Source organism: Leucoraja erinacea, chromosome 18 (genome assembly GCF_028641065.1).
Source record: "Leucoraja erinacea ecotype New England chromosome 18, Leri_hhj_1, whole genome shotgun sequence".
Lineage (NCBI taxonomy): Eukaryota > Metazoa > Chordata > Chondrichthyes > Rajiformes > Rajidae > Leucoraja > Leucoraja erinaceus.
Window position 1 is genome coordinate 30,512,515 of NC_073394.1, and position 18,355 is coordinate 30,530,869.

Below are 18,355 nucleotides of genomic sequence, written 5' to 3' on the forward strand. Positions count from 1 at the left end.
AGATGGTAACGCATGAAGATGTAGCAGGGCAATAATTAAGTTCGAGTTAATTGAGAATAATGTTTAAATATAGTTTAGTGATGATATCATGCAGTAAATATTATGGCTATGTTTGCAATCCAGAGAAATATATGAGGTTTTAACTATTTGATCCTTATGAGAAATGACTGGAGCTGTTCCTGAGAACAAAGGATATCACTGAGGTGCAGTGAGAAGATGCAGAATGAGAAATGGAGCAATGCACTGAAAGGCTACATTATGGGCTAGTAAGATGCCCCAAGACCTATGATGAGATGAGTGAGTTCATTGGAACAATGGAATGTTCTTATGAGGACGTTGAAAATATCCTGGACATTTCAACCCAGTTCCTTTGGAACATTTGAGAGTTAAGTTTAGGTCTGCAACCAGAAACCAGGAGAAAAGACCAAGATAGGCCATGAGCACTGACAAGAGGTACACTGGACGGGTAGCACAGGCTTGATTATTGTGCAGCAAGCTAACAAGAACGTTCAGCCAAAACTGTTTGGAGAGTGCTCACTACCCTCAGCAAAGAATGTTTTGTTAGCAGTTTCATTCTTCTCTTTTGTCATAATGAACACAAACACAATTTTAACCAGTGTTTAATGTTACAGTTGATTTAAAAAAAATGTAACTCAATAAAGATACAGGTGCAAGATTAGTCAAATATTTGGCAAATTGATCTAAGGCTTGGGTGGGTACTAGAGAGTTGTTAAGGCTTATTTATGGTGTAGATTAAATAGTTGAAAGAACTAAGGAACTAAGGAATCTGCATAGATTCATGCTTGTTTAAATTTATGACCTTGTACATACATGTTGGATACACGTCTCTATAAGATTTTACATGCATAGTTTCATTTAACAGTTACCTGATCTACAATTAAAAAAAAGAGAATTCAGTGTAGTATTTAAAAGAATGTGAACAAGAACTGTCACTTGTTCTGACCTTTGACGTATTGCAGTACCAGCCAGTTTAAGTACAGTGCCCTCCATAATGTTTGGGACAGAGACCCATCATTTATTTATTTGCCTCTGTCCTTCTCAATTTGAGATTGATAATTGAAAATCACATGTGGATAAAGTGCACATTGGCAGATTTTAATAAAGGCCATTTTTATACATTTTGGTTTCACCATGTATAAATTACAGCAGTGTTTATACAAAGTCTCCCCATTTCAGGGCACCATAATGTTGGGACACAGTAATATCATGTAAATGAAAGTAGTCATGTTTAGTATTTTGCTGCATATCCTTTGCATGCAATGACTGCTACAATGCTTTGCCAGACCTGTATTACAGCCATCTTCAGCTTGTGCTTGTTTTGGGGTCAATTGGGTTCAGATCGGGTAATTGACTTGGCCACTCAAGAATTGACCATTTATTAGCTTTGAAAAACTCCTTTGTTGCTTTAGCAGTATGTTTGAGATCATAGTCTTGCTGTAGAATGAACCGCTGGCCAATAAGTTTTGAGGCATTTGTTTGAACTTGAGCAGACAGGATAGAAACATAGAAACATAGAAATTAGGTGCAGGAGTAGGCCATTCGGCCCTTCGAGCCTGCACCGCCATTCAATATGATCATGGCTGATCATCCAACTCAGTATCCCGTACCTGCCTTCTCTCCATACCCTCTGATCCCCTTAGCCACAAGGGCCACATCTAACTCCCTCTTAAATATAGCCAATGAACTGGCCTCAACTACCCTCTGTGGCAGAGAGTTCCAGAGATTCACCACTCTCTGTGTGAAAAAAGTTCTCCTCATCTCGGTTTTAAAGGATTTCCCCCTTATCCTTAAGCTGTGACCCCTTGTCCTGGACTTCCCCAACATCGGGAACAATCTTCTTGCATCTAGCCTGTCCAACCCTTTAAGAATTTTGTAAGTTTCTATAAGACCCCCTCTCAATCTCCTAAATTCTAGAGGGTATAAACCAAGTCTATCCAGTCTTTCTTCATAAGACAGTCCTGACATCCCAGGATGTGTCTATACATTTCAGAATTCATTATGCTACTACCATCAGCAGTTGTATCATCAATGAAGATAAGTGAGCCAGTACCTTCAGCAGCCAAACATGCCCAGGCCATAACACCCCCACCACTGTGTTTCACAGATGAGGTGGTATGGTTTGAATCTTGGCCAGTTCTTTCTCTCCTCCATACTTTGCTCTTGCCATCACTCTGATATGTTAATCTTCGTCTCATCTGTCTACAAGACCTTTTTCCTGAACTGTGGTTGCTCTTTTAAGTACATCTTGGCAAACTGTAACCTGGCCATCCAATTTTTGTGGCTAACCAGTGGTTTGCCTCTTGCAGTGTAGCCTCTGTATTTCTGTTCATGAAGTCTTCTGCAGACTGTCGTCATTGTCAAATCCACACCTGACCCCTGAAGAGTGTTTCTGATCTGTCGGACAGGTGCTTGGGGATTTTTTTAAATTATAGAGAGAATTCTTCTGTCATCAGCTGTGGAGGTCTTCCTTGGCCTGCCAGTCCGTTTGCGATTAGTAAGCTCACCAGTGCTCTCTTTCTTCTTAATGATGATCCAAACAGTTGATTTTGGTAAGCCTAAGGTTGGGCTGATGTCTCTAACAGTTTTATTCTTATTTCTCAGTCTCATAATGGCTTATTTGACTTTCATTGGCACAACTTTGGTCCTCATATTGATAAACAGCAATAAAAGTTTCCAAAGGTGATGGAAAGACTGGAGGAAAGACTAGGTACTGAGAGCTCTCTTATACCTGCATTAAGGAGGCAATTAAACACACCTGAGCAATTACAAACACCTTGTGAAGCCATGTGTCCCAAACATTATGGTGCCCTGAAATGGGGGACTATGTATAAACACAGATGTAATTTCTACATGGTGAAACCAAAATTGTATAAAAATACCTTTTTTTATAAAATCTGACAATGAGCAACTTTAACCACATGTGATTTTTTTCTATTATTAATTCTCAATTTGTGGACCACAGAGGCAAATAAATAAATGATGGGTCTTTGTCCCAAACATTATGGAGGGCACTGTAGATGTTTTGTTAGAACACCTTGTGTTTCCCTGAGCAGCAGCTCATAAAGAGCCAACAACCTTTAAAAATTCTAAAAAGACAAAATTATTTCACAACGCTTAGACAACACTACAAAATATGAACCCAGGAGAGTAAAAAAATAGTCCATGTCGTTTTTTGTTAATGTAAGTGGCATAGGAAAACAAATTCCCACTGGTTGGTAAGTTGGTGACTCATGTAAATGAGAAAGTTGCCAATGCTTTTATTTGAACCTGGAGGCCACCAGGCCAACACTAGAGAAGAAACAATGGATAAGGCAGAATACTCTATCGCATTAAAAATGGAAGGGGATAAATATCCAACAAGTATTTAGAAGGCTGCGGGAATAACTGATGAACTCTTTCAGAGAGCTATCACAGATGGTCTCATCTGTGTGGTAAAATTCTTTAATTGAATTGCATCATTCAAAATGCTGATTTTTAATGATCAATTTATTATTTTTGAAGGGTAAAGATTGAATGCTTCTGCAATTATGCTTCGTTTCAAACTTGGATTGTTTTCTCTGGTGTGTTGGAGGTTGAGGAGAGGCCAGGTAGAAGTCAATAACATTATGAGGGTAGACAGTCAGAATCTTTACCCAGGGTGGAAATGTTAAAAACTAGAGGGCATAGTTTTAAGGTGAGAGAGGCAAAGTTTAAAGGGGATGTACAGGCCATGTTTTTTTTACACAACAAGTGGTTGGTGCCTAGAACATGTTGCCAGCGTGGTGGTGGAGGCAGTTACGATAATGAGATTTAAGAAGCTTTTGGTTGGGCACATGGATATACAGGGAATGGAGGGCTATGGATCACATGCAGGCAGAGATGAGATGAGTTTAACTTGGCATCATGCTCGACATTGTGGGCTGTAGGGCCTGTACCTGTGCTGCACTGTACTATGCTGCATTAAATGCTCACTCTATAAGTTCTCCTAGTGACTACCAGCTCCTGAAAAAAAGGGAACATTTAAATGAGGAATGATTTCCTGAAATTATTCTACCACTCATCATCAACTTATAATTCCTCCCCATCTCGAGACAAATGCTTAATTTTAATGTGGCCATGGCTTCAAACAAGGGGCACATTAGGTTCTGTTTCTGAAGAAGTTACTTGCAATTAAAGCAAGGATAAAGACTTAAACTGCAGGATGAACTGCAATAAACTGCAGCGAAATTGCAGACAAGACAGAAAACATTGCAGAAAAAATAATATTGATTTGCTTTTAAGGGCAGTAAAAAAGTCAGGAGGTAATTTGTTTCAGTGGAGATCGGAAACAACTTCACCACAGAAATACTTTTTTTTAAGGAACTCATTTTACGTCTGTTAATGGTGGTGTATTTTAGTGACTCTAGGTGCAAGCTAGCTGCTTCTTTCTTCAGCCATCGGATGGATGCCGATGGCCTGTATTTCCAGGCTGCATCAGTCCCTCTCATGTCTGATACTCAGGGAAACCAGTCCTGGGAGCAGGTCCCAACCAGCTTGCTGACTGCCCTGCAGCAACAGGCCAGGCTGACTCCGTGAAACCTCTGCAGACAGTCCACCACACCCACCATTTTACTCTCAGGGCTGTGAACCCATTATCCCACCGTATTAAAGGAAGAATCATTGTAAGTAGAGTGAACGAGGTGGTACTCTGATCTAATATGCCAAGCCAAAACATTGAAGTTGAACCAAAAGTTGTGAAATCCACCAGGCCTGCGAGATCACTTACATTGGGCCTTATTTAAGCTACAGCGACAATGAGTTATTCCACTGTGCAATGAAGTTGGACCACAGCCTGTGAGTGGGGCTGGAGAGAGAGGCAGTATCATCCCTGCTACTGAGCTCATGATTGAAACAGCAGCATCTTCCCTTTATCACTTTACCAGCAACATTGCAAGCTATCTTCCAAATAAGTGACGTGATGGACAATTTTCAGCAGAAGCAAATAAAGTAAGACATAAGCTACAGCCCTTTCTGCAATTCTCAGATAACACCCGCTTTCAAACAAAATCCTATGAACATTCAGTGTTGAAACACGCATTCTGCCAACACGAGTGTTGTAACACTCGTCAGCGTAATCCGAGGAAGGAATCCAATGGGAGTTGGTTTTGGGAGAAATTCCAAGCAACTAATAATACAAAGGCCTCGCATAGTGCTCTGAAACATTGTGCAGTCACTCTACCACTTTCAACAATGCAACCTCTGATACACAGTATCTCCAAACTACTACTGTTGACAACATCCTTCCATGTAATTGTTACTCCTCTGGAGAAATACTAGTTAATTAGATATGTAAGGAAATCGTGTATATCTGCAGGGAACCCTGCAGCACTTTTACCTGGGGATAGGTGAGAGCGGCGGTGAAGAAGAGGATGGGAAGATGAAGGAGTCAGATGAGTCGACTAAATCGGGCATTCCTGGGGAGGTTGCCACCGTCTCTGTGATTACAAGCTCGGGGTCCAGGATGTAGAGTTCATCTTGGGAAATTTCAGTCACGTAGTGCAAGTGCTCCTGAAAGAGTGTGCAGGAAAAGGAATCATTCGATATCACATCTATAAAATTAAGCTTTCCATTTACATAACCCCTTCTCATTACTGCAGGGAAATCAGTGTGTCTAACAGTGCTTTGCAGCAAATGACACGTGCAGTTTTGTCTCTCTTGCGATATAAGAAACCTAACAGTAAAGTCCACAAACAGCAATGAACGACCAGGTAATTCTTATTTATTAACTGTGGTAATTGAGACATTAATATAGCCGAGCTCATTAGGGAAAACAATCCTAGTTCTCAGAGTCGTACAGCACGGAAACAGGCCCTGCAGCCCACCAAGTCCATGTTGCCCGTCACTCCCCATTCACACTAACCCAACACTACTCCCATTTTATTCTCCTCACATTCCCATGATTCCCTCCAGATTCACTTACCTTTAAGAGGTTATTTACTATGACCAATTAACCTATCAACCTGCACACCTTTGGAATGTGGGAGAAAACCGGGGCACTCAGGAGAAACCCATATAGTCATCGGGAGAACGTGCAAACTCCATGCAGACAGGTCAGGATTGGTCAGGTTAGAACCCAAGTCACTGGAGCTATGAGGTAGCAGCTCTACCAGCTGTGGGCGCAGTTTTTTTTTTGCCTTTCTCTTGTATATATATTGTGGATAATAACGCTGTCACAATAAAATGGGAGGTCATTCAGTATCAGTGGGACAAATGTCAGAGAAAACAATTTAGGTCAATGAACGCTCATTAGAATTCTTTCATTGTTTCACCATTTAGATGTGTTGATAAATTGAAGAATTATTTGGGGTATTGGGGAATTGGGGAAAGGAACCCACTGGCCGATGGCATTCCATGCAACTCACGCTGGATGGACATTAGTCAAGAGTCAAGAGTGTTTTATTGTCCTCTGTCCTGAAACGGAACAATGTAATTCTTGTAGCAGCACAACAGATGTGTAAACATGAGATAGCCATAAAATGCTGGCGTAGCTCAGCTGCACAGGCAGCATATCTGGAGTTGCTGTCTGTCCCACTGAGTTACTCCAGCATATAGTGTCTATCTTCGGTTTAAACCAGCATCTGCAGTTCCTTCCTACACAGATAGTACTCTGAAAACACATTGATAAGCAATGAAAAAAGTTTGGCATATAAAAAAACAAACAATAAGAATGCAAAGGTACTTTCTTAGTGAGTGAATTAATCATACACCACAAATTATGTTAACTGTCAAATCATATGTTAACCATCAAACAAAAGCCAACATATTAGTCGTCATTAGATGTCTATTCTTACCTGTGCTCTATCGATTCTGTAAAACCGATCAGCAGTTGTGGCTGAAAAAGACCAGAAGTCACATAAAGGATTAGACTTTGATCAGACAATTCCTAAAGTGTGTTACATTTATGCCAAGAAAAGTGAATGTGACACATTTTTCTGAAGAGTGTTTCTTATCGATTCAAATATTTTTGGAATGCATCAATAGCCAGAAGTTGTCAGGAAATTTGCCACAAAGCACCATTACATCAATTGGGGAGTGACCTTTTTGGAATGTTAGTTACAATGGTTATGGCCAGAATCATTCAACACTTTGTACAGGAATAACTCAGCATATCACTTAGTGTATGTAGTAAGTTATGATGATCTGGAATGCACTGCCTGAAAGGATGGTGGAAAGAGATTAAATGATTACATTTCACAAAGGAATTAGATAAATACATAAAAATTGAAACATTCGGCATGAAAAAGAAACAAATAAGTAAAAGGAGATTATTTACAGCACGAGATGCGTATAAAACATGGACATATATCAAAACCAGGCTAATTAATTCTTAATTAATTTGCGAGTGTTCACAGAACAATCCCTGAAGGATTACTGAAGTTCACAGTGATATCCAATGATGATTGAAATGAACAAGATGTAGTTCTGCTGGCTATAACTGGTTCCCATCTACAATGAATGGAGTATGCTCACCAATGATGTCTGTACTTGGGAATGTGACATTACTTTCCTGACCTTGCCGTCTCAAATCTGCAGATAAGTCTTTGTCTCCCAATATTTTATTTTCTTCACGTTATTGGAATTCTACAGATTATCAACTATCAACAATTATTTGTTAAAATCCACCGAAAAGCAGGAATACCTTTTTAGGTTTTCTGCATCAGACAACAAATGGCCCTGTTCATCAGTTGCCCATTGCAGATACAAATTATAATGCTCTTTAGATAGAAAACAGGTGTGGTGCACACATACACATTATACATAAACCAAGTGTGCAAATAAGCAAGGAATATAAATTCACTAATCTTGCAGTACGTTAGCCTGTTACTTTTTAATGGAATGAAATGATATCTGGTTAATGCAGGTAAGTGGTTTGAGATAAAAGATCAGTGTTGATTTTACTAAATGACATGGCAGCGCAAGGTGCTAACCAGCCGACTCCTGTTTCTGTTTCTTATGTTGTTATCGGCAGATAGCATGTGCTACAAAACTGATGCTGAAGTGCTGTGGTCTACATCTAGCCTGTGATCTCGCTCAGTTAATGAACATCAGGGAACACAACACGCTGTAAATTCAATTTTACTTTTGAACAACTTTTTAATGACCATCACTAGCATCATCACATCTTTTTGCCTGAGTACATGTAGATATAAAGTGCAAAATGTGTACAGTTTCACTGCAATCTGCAGTGAAGTAAAGCAGTCATCAGGAATTATCAACAGCAGGTTGCTAGTTCCAAGGGTATGCTGATGGCACAGCAGTGAAGGTTGGTAGCCCGGAGGTCTGATCTAACAGTGAAGAGATGAAAGTTTAAATCCCACTAATTCAACAAATAATTTTTATTTTTAAAAAAACAATTAGTGTTGGACCGCCACATTGTTGTAAAGTTCCACTTGGTTCTCATGTGCCCCTTTGAAGAGGAAATGGATCATTTGTACTTGTCCTGGCAAATATGAGATTCAACATTCACAGCAAGGTGATGGATTGGTATAATGTCCTCTGATTAGCCCCTACAAGCCACTCAATTCTACCACAACCTCTACATTAAAGCAGAAAAACAATTACATTGGACAGATCTCACAGCTTTGATCTAGCCGCTGAATTTGGAAATGCCAAAGTCAGTCTCGGCCCATCAACCTCACAAATTCGTTCTCAGGAAGATGTAGGGGACAGCGTCTCAACTGTGAGAGATGTCCCAGAGATATGCAGGGACACCCAGACACCACACGGAACAATGATTTCATCAACCTCTCATGCATATTAACTGCATTGTGTGCGATCTACAAGATGTTCTGCGGTTCCTTCCAAGTGCATCTCCTGAATTCCCATTAGCCTGCCTTTTAGATATGCACATGGAAGTGCAGGGAATGGAGGGAATGGAAATCCTTATCCAGTAGCTCCATTAGAATAGGTTCATGCAAAAGAGGTGCAGCAGCGGCCCCTTGGTCCCACTGATTCCGTGCAGACCTGAAACATACATTTACACTAATTCCATTATATTCTTCTAACATTCCCATCAACTCTCCCAGATTCTACCTACTCACCACACACTGAAAGCAATGTACAGCAGCCAACTAACCAACAATTTTTGGGATGTGGGAGGAAACAGGAACACCAGTATATCCTTGTATTTTGCAAAATGTATGAAACCTTCATGGGAGTGATATCAAACATGGACATGGAGTACAGAAGATATTTGGACAATTAACCAGAAGCTTGGTTTAAAGAGGCCATCTGAAAGGAGGATAGGTACAGGCGGAGAGGTTCAGGGAAGGATTGCAAAATCTTTGAGCCCCAGATATGACAATACAGTACAAGGGAAAATAGCCATAGAATCATCTGCTGCAGACAATTACTCAAAGCAAAGAAGTGAAGGTAGGCACTAGTAGCAACTAACAGGAAGGCATCTGTTACAAAATATGTTGAATTCAAAATGCCACAAGCTGCAGGGAAGTTGAAAATAATTTGGAGAGATAATTTATCAGTCACAAAGGATGCCATTTATGATTCTGATAAGGGGTATTCCAATACAATGGCCAAGGCTGCAGACCAGAGGAATTTTGCATGGAACTAGGGTCTCGACCCGAAACGTCACACATTTCTTCTCTCCAGAGAGGCTGTCTGTCCCGCTCCAGCATTTTGTGTTACTCCAGCATTTTGTGTCTATCTTTGATGTATCTGCAATTCCTTCCTACACATTGTGAAAGAATAACCGTGGATTTTGAAAGTGAAGGTACATTCAAGGATTTGAGTAGAGATGGTGGCTGAAGGTTCAGCTGCAGCTTTAAGAGTAGAGCAGTCAAGGTTGTAGACATTGAAGGACAGTGGCAGGATTTCAAAGGAAGACGGACAGTATTCACCTATCACTTGCCTGGTTTTGTCTTCTCTTCCAGCTTCATCCCACCCCCACTACAATCAATCTTCTAAAGAAGGATACCAACCTAAAACATCATCTACTCATGTCTTCATAGATGCTGTCTGACCCCTGCATTACTCCAGCACTTTGTATCTTTTTTTGTAAATCAGCATCTGTGGTTCCCTGTGCCTGTTTTAGCTGAACAAATGACCAAGGGAGAGAGGGAGACTGCGAAAAATAATCAGCGAGAAAAAAGATATAGATTTATCATTGTCACATGTACCAAGATACAGGAGTTTTAAGAACTTGGCTGTAAACAAAATGTACAGCATTAGGCTTCTAAAAATATGTCTCATTCAAAACAAAAAAAAAAATGAAGATGGAATAAAGGTGATTGGACTGGACAAGGCAGGGTGGTTAGTCAAAGGACATCAAGTGATGAAACCTCCAGAAACAAAGAGTTGTTAATTCTATTTTCAGGTACATACTATCTTTAATCTTCCATTCCTGAAATAATACAATCTCCCTTGCATGTATAAACATATAAACTCATTATTACTGATAATCATCGATGGCACTGACCTCATCATAGTATTATGAGTTACAGCCTATCCAGGATAGTGAACAAAAGGTTGTAATCTAATATTGAACTGAAATGATGTCTGCAAACCACCCACTTGGCCTAACTCAGCTGATGCACCATTCACCCTCAGCATCTGATGCACCACAGGCAAGGTTGCTGCTGTTGTGAAGAAGTCACTCTGCACTTATGCTGTAACGGGTCTCTGCTTATGGTTGAACCGTTTGAGAGCAACAACTGGAAATAAAACAGGCTGAATAAATAGCCAAAGAATACAAATCCATTCTCTCTATCTTCCTAAGTGCTGGTTTCTCTGAGACAGGACTGACTTTTATAGTCTATTAAACAAGACTTTTCATCGATGTGAGGTGCCAGGGCTGCTATTCAATGCTGTAAATTAAAAGGCTGCACAGACAGAGGTTTGTGATGAGATTCAGCCTGTGGAAGCTATAACCTTGGCAACAATGTAAAACACACATACACTTTTGAAGGATAATTAGTGGGGTGCTACAGCACGTCTGATAGAACACACAGTCACAGACTGTATTTCCTTTTGGAAATATTAATTAGCAGAGTAGTGAAAAACCATCTAGCCCTGACATTCAATAGCACTATTGCCGAGTCCCCGACCATCAACATCCTGAGGGATTAACGTTGACCAGAAACCAAACTGGACCAGCCACACAATGCTGAGTGACAAGAGCAGAAGAGATGCTGAGAATCTTGCTACAAGTTCCTCACAGGTGCCAAGCCTTTCCAGCATCTTTGTGACACAAAGCAGGATGAACACAGCTCCCAAAGACATGGGAAGAAGAAGTCCACTTGATTGTCACTCTCTCTAATCATTCTTACCACCATTAGTGGTCCCAAGTATGAGTTAGTACTAGCTGCAAAAGGCATAGTTGCTTCCCATCAAGATTACCAGGAGAGTACCTTTCATTAAAGCAACCTTTACTGCCAAGGAGAGAGGCAACAGTTGCCTTGGAATATCACCTCACCCAGAATGACTTTGGAAAAACATTTGTCTTTCTTTAACCATTGTTTTTGTCAAACACCTGGAATTTTTGACATAGCTGTATTGTTTGAGTACCTTCAACAAAAGCTACCTTCACCTTGCGGTTGTATATGTGGCCCAGCGCCACTTTCAAGGGCACATATAGATGTGGAATAAATGATGTCTTCCCTGGTGACACCAATAAAATATAATTTAAATATCCCATCCCTCACCACCTGGCAGTTTATTTCCTGCAATATTGACCTAGGAGATCATCTTCTAACAACCAGCATCAGGAGCGAATTCCATCAAAGAATCAGGCATCGTACTGCCGATTAGGTGGTTATCAAGGATCCCATTCATCTCCACGATTGAGATCATGAGCATCCTCCTGGTGTCTTACTCAATATTTATCCCTCAAATACAATACTTGGTTATTGCTTTATGTGGGATTTTCTCAGAACCTGGACAAACTGGAACAGAAGCCGCTTGGGACCAATACAAAATCCCACACCTGTAGAAATGAATCATTTATTTTAGGGCAGAAGAGTGAGAACAACAAAGCAAATTAGGGATAGAAACATAGAAACTAGGTGCAGGAGTAGGCCATTCGGCCCTTCGAGCCTGCACCGCCATTCAATATGATCATGGCTGATCATCCAACTCAGTATCCTGTACCTGCCTTCTCTCCATACCCCCTGATCCCTTTAGCAACAAGGGCCACATCTAACTCCCTCTTAAATATAGCCATAGGCCTCAATAGGCTCAACTACCTTCTGTAGCAGAGAATTCCACAGATTCACCACTCTTTGTGTGAAATTTTTTTTCCTCAACTCGGTCCTAAAAGATTTCCCTCTTATCCTTAAACTGTGACCCCTTGTTCTGGATTTCACCAACATCGGGGACAATCTTCCTGCATCTAGCCTGTCCAACCCCTTAAGACAGGGTCCGTCTGGATTGGACCTGAATCACAAGGGCTGTGAGACAGTCAGCTCTGACAGCTGTACAATTGTGTTTCCAAACCCCTGTCTTAAGGGGTAAGATGAATGACTCGACATAATACTGGGTGAAATGGGTATTTGACAATTAATAAGACTGTACCTTCTAATTTGGGATTACATTATTTAGGATTTAGGATTCATGAAAGAAACCTCTCTATCACTTTCACTTAATAGAGTGTGTGGTAACCACATATTTTAAGTAAAGAAAAGGAAATACTTTCAGAACTCAAGCCAAGCAAATGAGAGCAAAACCTTTAAAGTGGTTACAAAGACAGGAAATGCTTTAAACTGATAGCACATTTGTCTTATAAAAATGCTTCATTCATTCTATGTAAATTGGTAACTCTGCTCTAGAGGGACTTCCGTTTTTTATGATGAAAGGAAGTACACAATGGACAATGTTCTTAGCTAAATAAATCATTGTCAATGAAAATTAATTATAGACTACATTAATTCAAAATTTACAGAATCTTCCTGCAGGACCAAGAAGAAACATCTGCAAAAATAATCAGCACTGCCTTTAATTGCACACATTGCTTTTTAAGTTATTTCTGTTGAGTAACTCTTTTCTGATGATCGGGTAACTTACATTTTGAACCATTAGTGTAGAACAACCGCAGACCTTTTTTAAATTGTGGGTGGCATGATGGCGCAGCGGTAGAGTTGCTGCTTTACAGTGCTTATAGCGGAGACCTTACAGCTGACACCCGGGTTCGATCCCGACTACTGGTGCTGTCTGTACGGAGTTTGTATATTCTCCCCGTGACCTGCGTGGGTTTTCTCAGAGATCTTCGGTTTCCTCCCACACTCCAAAGACGTACAGGTTTGTAGGTTGATTGGTTTGATAAATATAAAAATCGTCCCTAGTGTGTGTGGGATAGTGTTTAATGTGCGGGGATTGTGGGCGGTGCAGACCCAGTGGGCCGAAGGGCCTGTTTCCGCGCTGTATCTCTAAACTAAACTAAATTAAACTGTCGGCACAAATGTTTTTAAACATTTGACTTCCAGCATAGGATGTGCAGAAACGAGCTGTAGGCACTGGGTTTTCTTCCTCTTATCTTCCCCACACTGACGGCTTATCTAGTCTGTGCCGGGAATCAAGCACCAATTTATGCCGATTTACATCATTCCCATTTTATTCCCACCATGTCCCAACATGGTCTCCGGATTCTCCCACTCACCAAAAATCTAGAGGCATTCAGCCACTTAACTTACCAAATGCACAGGTTTGGGATGTGGTGGGAAAGTGGAGTGTATGGGGAAAACACACATGGTGGCAACATGCAAACTCCAGATGGACAGCAGTGGAGGTCAGGATTGGACCTGAATCACAAGGGCTGTGAGACAGTCAGCTCTGACAGTTGTACAATTTTTGTACAATTACTTCAAAAATGCGTTATCATCTTTCAATAAAGTTTTTGAAATGTTGAGGTTGCAAAAGGCTCTTCATAATGAAAGTTTCTCTTGACTTTTAAATCAGGATCTGATGACCTTCCAAGCATCCTGATTGCCATGGGACAGAGAGAATGAGAGCGAGGGGGGTGAGTGAAAATCACTGGGCAAAAGTGGCAGGGAACTTTAATGAGGAAAAATCATAAAAGTGGCAGATGGTAGAAATTCAGGGTGAGTTGGACAGGTTGGGGGAGTGGGCAGATGCATGGCAGATGAAGTTTAATGCGGATAAATGTGAGGTTATCCACTTTGGTAGCTAAAACAGGAAAGCAGATAACTATCTAAATGGTGTCAAGTTGGGAAAAGGGGAAGTACAATGGGATCTGGGGGGTCCTTGTTCATCAGTCTATGAAAGTAAGCATGCAGGGACAGCAGGCAGTGAAGAAAGCGAATGGCATGCTGACCTTTATAACAAGAGGAGTCGAATATTGGAGCAAAGAGGTTCTTCTGCAGTTGCACAGAGTCCCAGTGAGACCATACGTGGAGTCTTGTGTGCAGTTTTGGTCCCCTAATTTGAGGAAGGACATTCTTGCTATTGAGGGAGTGCAGCTTAAGTTTACAAGGTTAATTCCCAGGATGGCGGGAGTGTCATATGCTGAGAGAATGGAGTGGCTGGGCTTGTACGCTCGAGCTTAGAAGGATGAGAGGGTATCTCATTGAAACATATAAGATTGTTAAGGGTTTGGACACGCTAGAGGCAGGAAACATGTTCCCGATGTTGGCGGAGTCCAGAACCAGGGGCCTCAGTTTACGAATAAGGAGTAAGCCATTTAGAATGGAGATGAAGAAACACCTTTTCTCACAGAGAGTTGTGAGTCTGTGGAATTCTCTGCCACAGACTCTGCACTCTAAGGAATAGAGTCCCAGCCTACTCAACCTCCCCCTTTTGGTCAGACCCTCAGTAAATCCGCAGAAAAAAAAAATAGCTTTCTAGTAATCAGACTTTAAATTTTGTGCTCAAACCTTGCATGCCAAGTACAGATGTTAATTTCAACAAGTCAAATGTCAGCCTGCTAAAGTGAGGGGGCTCATTAATTGAACAGATGACAGAGGTATAATGTAATCCTGCCAAACCACATCATGAACATGGCAACAGAGAACGTACAGCAGTTGTCTCCGACTCCCTTCCCCCATCACCAGCATACAGCAGACATCATAGTCCTTGGATCGGGCTGCTAGGCTGAGGAATAGTTACATGCTTACTCTCCTAAATGTATGGGAAACAAAAAAGCCCAAGTGACAATCTTTCACCTTAAGGTATCGACAGAAAAGCAGTCAAGTTGTCATCTTGCATAAACTGCTCTTAAAATTTCTCAGGAAACACCACATTCGATACGATTAATGGATTGGCATTGGAGACCTATTGTTTGCCGTCTCTGCACCAGTCAGAACTTCAGGCCACTTACTGCATGCTGGGCCACAGCATGTGTGTGATGGAGCAGATGGGGGTATTTAGGGAGAAGACTCAAGGTAAATATTTTCCCACAAACGTCTTCAGGGTGACAAGATGCACTGAGGGATGGATAACTAAAGGCGAGCTTACTAATAGCATACAACAGAAAGCTTGAACGAGTATGGGAGTGACAATGAAATCAAAAGGGAAGTTTGGAAAGTATGAGAAAAGATTTGGTAAAACAGAGCCATAGTCACACAGCAGAGAAACAGATCCTTCAGCCAACTTGTTCGTGCCAACCAAGATGCCCAGAGTGTTTCTTTGAGAGAAGATAAAATTAGGACTATAAAAATTAGAAGACAAAGAGAGAATAAATAAGAAAGACTAGACTAAGTGGGACCTGTTTGGCCCCAGCATCACACGGGAGGGCTAGTCACCCAACGGTGGAGAGGTTATTCCACCTCTCCACCAATTCCAATATTGCTCGCCAGTGGGGGGGGGGGGGGGGGGGGGGGGGGGGGCTTTCTGTTGCGCTTGTATGGGTGTTGTGGGCCGAAGGTACTGGTTTCTAGAGGGCTAGTATAGACATTGTATGTCGAATGCTTGGGCTGGCAGCTCAATCACTGAGGCCTGGCAGTACAGTCAATAGGACCTGGCAGGCTGGCAGTTGAGAAACTGGCAGTAATTCTGACAGAGTGTGAGAGAGAAGGGGGAGAGGGTGGACTCTGAATGGATTATTGTGGTGGAAGTTCAGTGACTTACAACTGGCGGGCTGGGAGTTAATGGACTCACGGCTTGTGGGACACACACACACACACACACACACACTCCTGTAGAGGCTGCTGGTGCTGTAGAGGCTGAAGCAAAAACGTGGTTTCAACAACATCCAACAAACACATTCACCACAGACAGTGCACACGGCGCCATCTTTACGTCTCCCTCTGGGTGAGCCACCACACTTCCAGGTTTTATAGTCCCTCCCCCCTGCCGCCAGCGGGGGCAGCAGAGAGAATGGCAAGATTTTTTAGAACATTAATATCTCTCTGATTTTTCATCAATGGGAAAAATCCTCCAGTCCAGTCCAGCGGAGGGGGGCTCTGTGAGGTGGCCATAAATGGTGTCCGTAAGTGGCGGCGTTCTCTCGGAAATCACATCGCAGTGTCAAAAGTGGTCAAGATCTTACTTTTAGTAATATAGATCGATGTATTATTAGCAGAGGAGTCAATAAACTTCTGACAGTCCCCTATTTTATGTAATTGGTGGAAAAATGAGAGGGGAGGAAGTTTTTTTTTCCACCCAGGAGATGATAAGTGTCTGGAACAGACAGAAAAATCATCGCATTTTGGCAATATTTTGCTGTGGCTTCGAACAGGGTTGATCTGAAAGATTACAAGCCAAATGCTGGGAGGTGGGATTATATTTTTTCTGACTGACACGGTCTCCTTCTACGTTTTCTATGATTGGTCAGATGTTAGTATCCCCACGACTCACGCCGGGAGACCCATCACCTTTAGACAAATGATTGCATACCTTTATTACGTCATAACTGGAAGGATCAGCATGGACCAACATCCATCACCTTCATATTTAATCAAACAAGAGCGTACCATTAAATTGCAACTTTTTCACCCCCAAAAATGACTCTTGCCGCACTTACATTGAGCGAGTTGACTGCAATTCTTTATGTATCCCTGGTTATCAGCAAGAGTACTATATGGAAGGTGCTGTTTGCAATTGACCCTACCAGGAGAGCAATATTATAAACAGCAGGTGGGATGCACTCAGGCATATGTGAACAAAGTCTGACATCTTAAGAAGCCATCACAGAGAGAATCATATTGGCCTGACATAATATTGATGCAAATAACATTTTTAATCCATTCTTGTACGCTTTGGATCTGATCACCTTGCCCTGACACGGTAATCCCAGGTATGCTGACAGGAAAATGAGAAATACGTTGATTTGGTAATGAACATTCCTGCAATTTCAGTAATCTCTCTCAGCATCTTGTGCAGGTGTGATCTGCTGGAGAATGGAATAAAACTGCCAATTCACTGTCTGTCACATTGTTCTCTGGCACACATGATGATAAAACACTCTAGACGTGGCTGAGTTCTCTTATCAATCACAAAGCTTCCCAACGCAGCGTTCGATGCATGTGAGTGCGCTGAAAGCATCCTTGCAGTGTGCAGTGACATCCCATTAATTAATCTGTCAACTGTTCCAATTTTCAACATCTACAGATGTTTTGCTTTTTCAGAGTTCCAGAGCTTTTATTTTTTTCTTTAGCCTTGTGTTCTCATTCTTCATCTTCTGTTTACATCTCCTTATATTTTATGCAGGTCATCAGCGATGATCCAAACTTTAGCAGCTTGGTTCAGCTGCTACTCCCACCCCATGCAGTGTCTCTTGGTCTCCAAATTTTCACACTTTCCTTTTGTCATTGAGCTTAAAGAAGGGTCCTGACCTGAAATGTGTAAGTAGGAACTGCAGATGCTGGTTTAAACCGAAGATAGACACAAAAAGCTGGAGTAACTCAGCGGGACAGGCAGCATCTCTGGAGAGAAGGAATGGGTGACGTTTCGGGTCGAGGAAGTGACCCAAAACGTCACCCATTCCTTCTCTCCAGAGATGTTGCCTGTCCCGCTGAGTTACTCCAGCTTTTTGTGTCTATCCTGACCTGAAATGTCACCTATCCATTGCCTCCATAGATGCTGCCTGACCCGCTGAGTCACTCCAGCACTTTGCCTCTATGCCTTTCAGTGGAATTTAAAGCCTACTTGATTCTAAAGCCTTCCAGGTTCTTAATAAAAACTATTAACTTAAAACATTAACCTGGTTTGCTGTTCTCCACAGATATTATTTAACATGCTGCATTCTTCCTGCAATTTCTGCTTTTCATCAGAAACAGACCTACTGCTACCTGGACCAAGGTCCATCAGACCGTTTGCAGAAGTATTGATGAAGGAGGCTGGACATGTTCATTCTGCCAATCTTAAAATACAGAATCAGTACAGGTTCCTTGGTAAATTTTATACAGAA

The 18,355-nt window shown here is 41.5% G+C and overlaps 1 protein-coding gene across 1 annotated transcript in view; it reads right to left on the reverse strand.

Moving 5' to 3' along the window:
• dgkza (diacylglycerol kinase, zeta a) overlaps window positions 1-18,355 on the reverse strand; it is a 263,694-nt gene that overhangs the window by 101,426 nt on the left and 143,913 nt on the right. The window contains exons 26-27 of the mRNA XM_055649718.1: window positions 6,831-6,871; window positions 5,375-5,547 (exon numbers count right to left, since the gene is read on the reverse strand). Of these exons, the coding sequence (XP_055505693.1) occupies window positions 5,375-5,547; window positions 6,831-6,871 (214 nt within the window). The remainder of the gene's footprint in view (window positions 1-5,374; window positions 5,548-6,830; window positions 6,872-18,355) is intronic.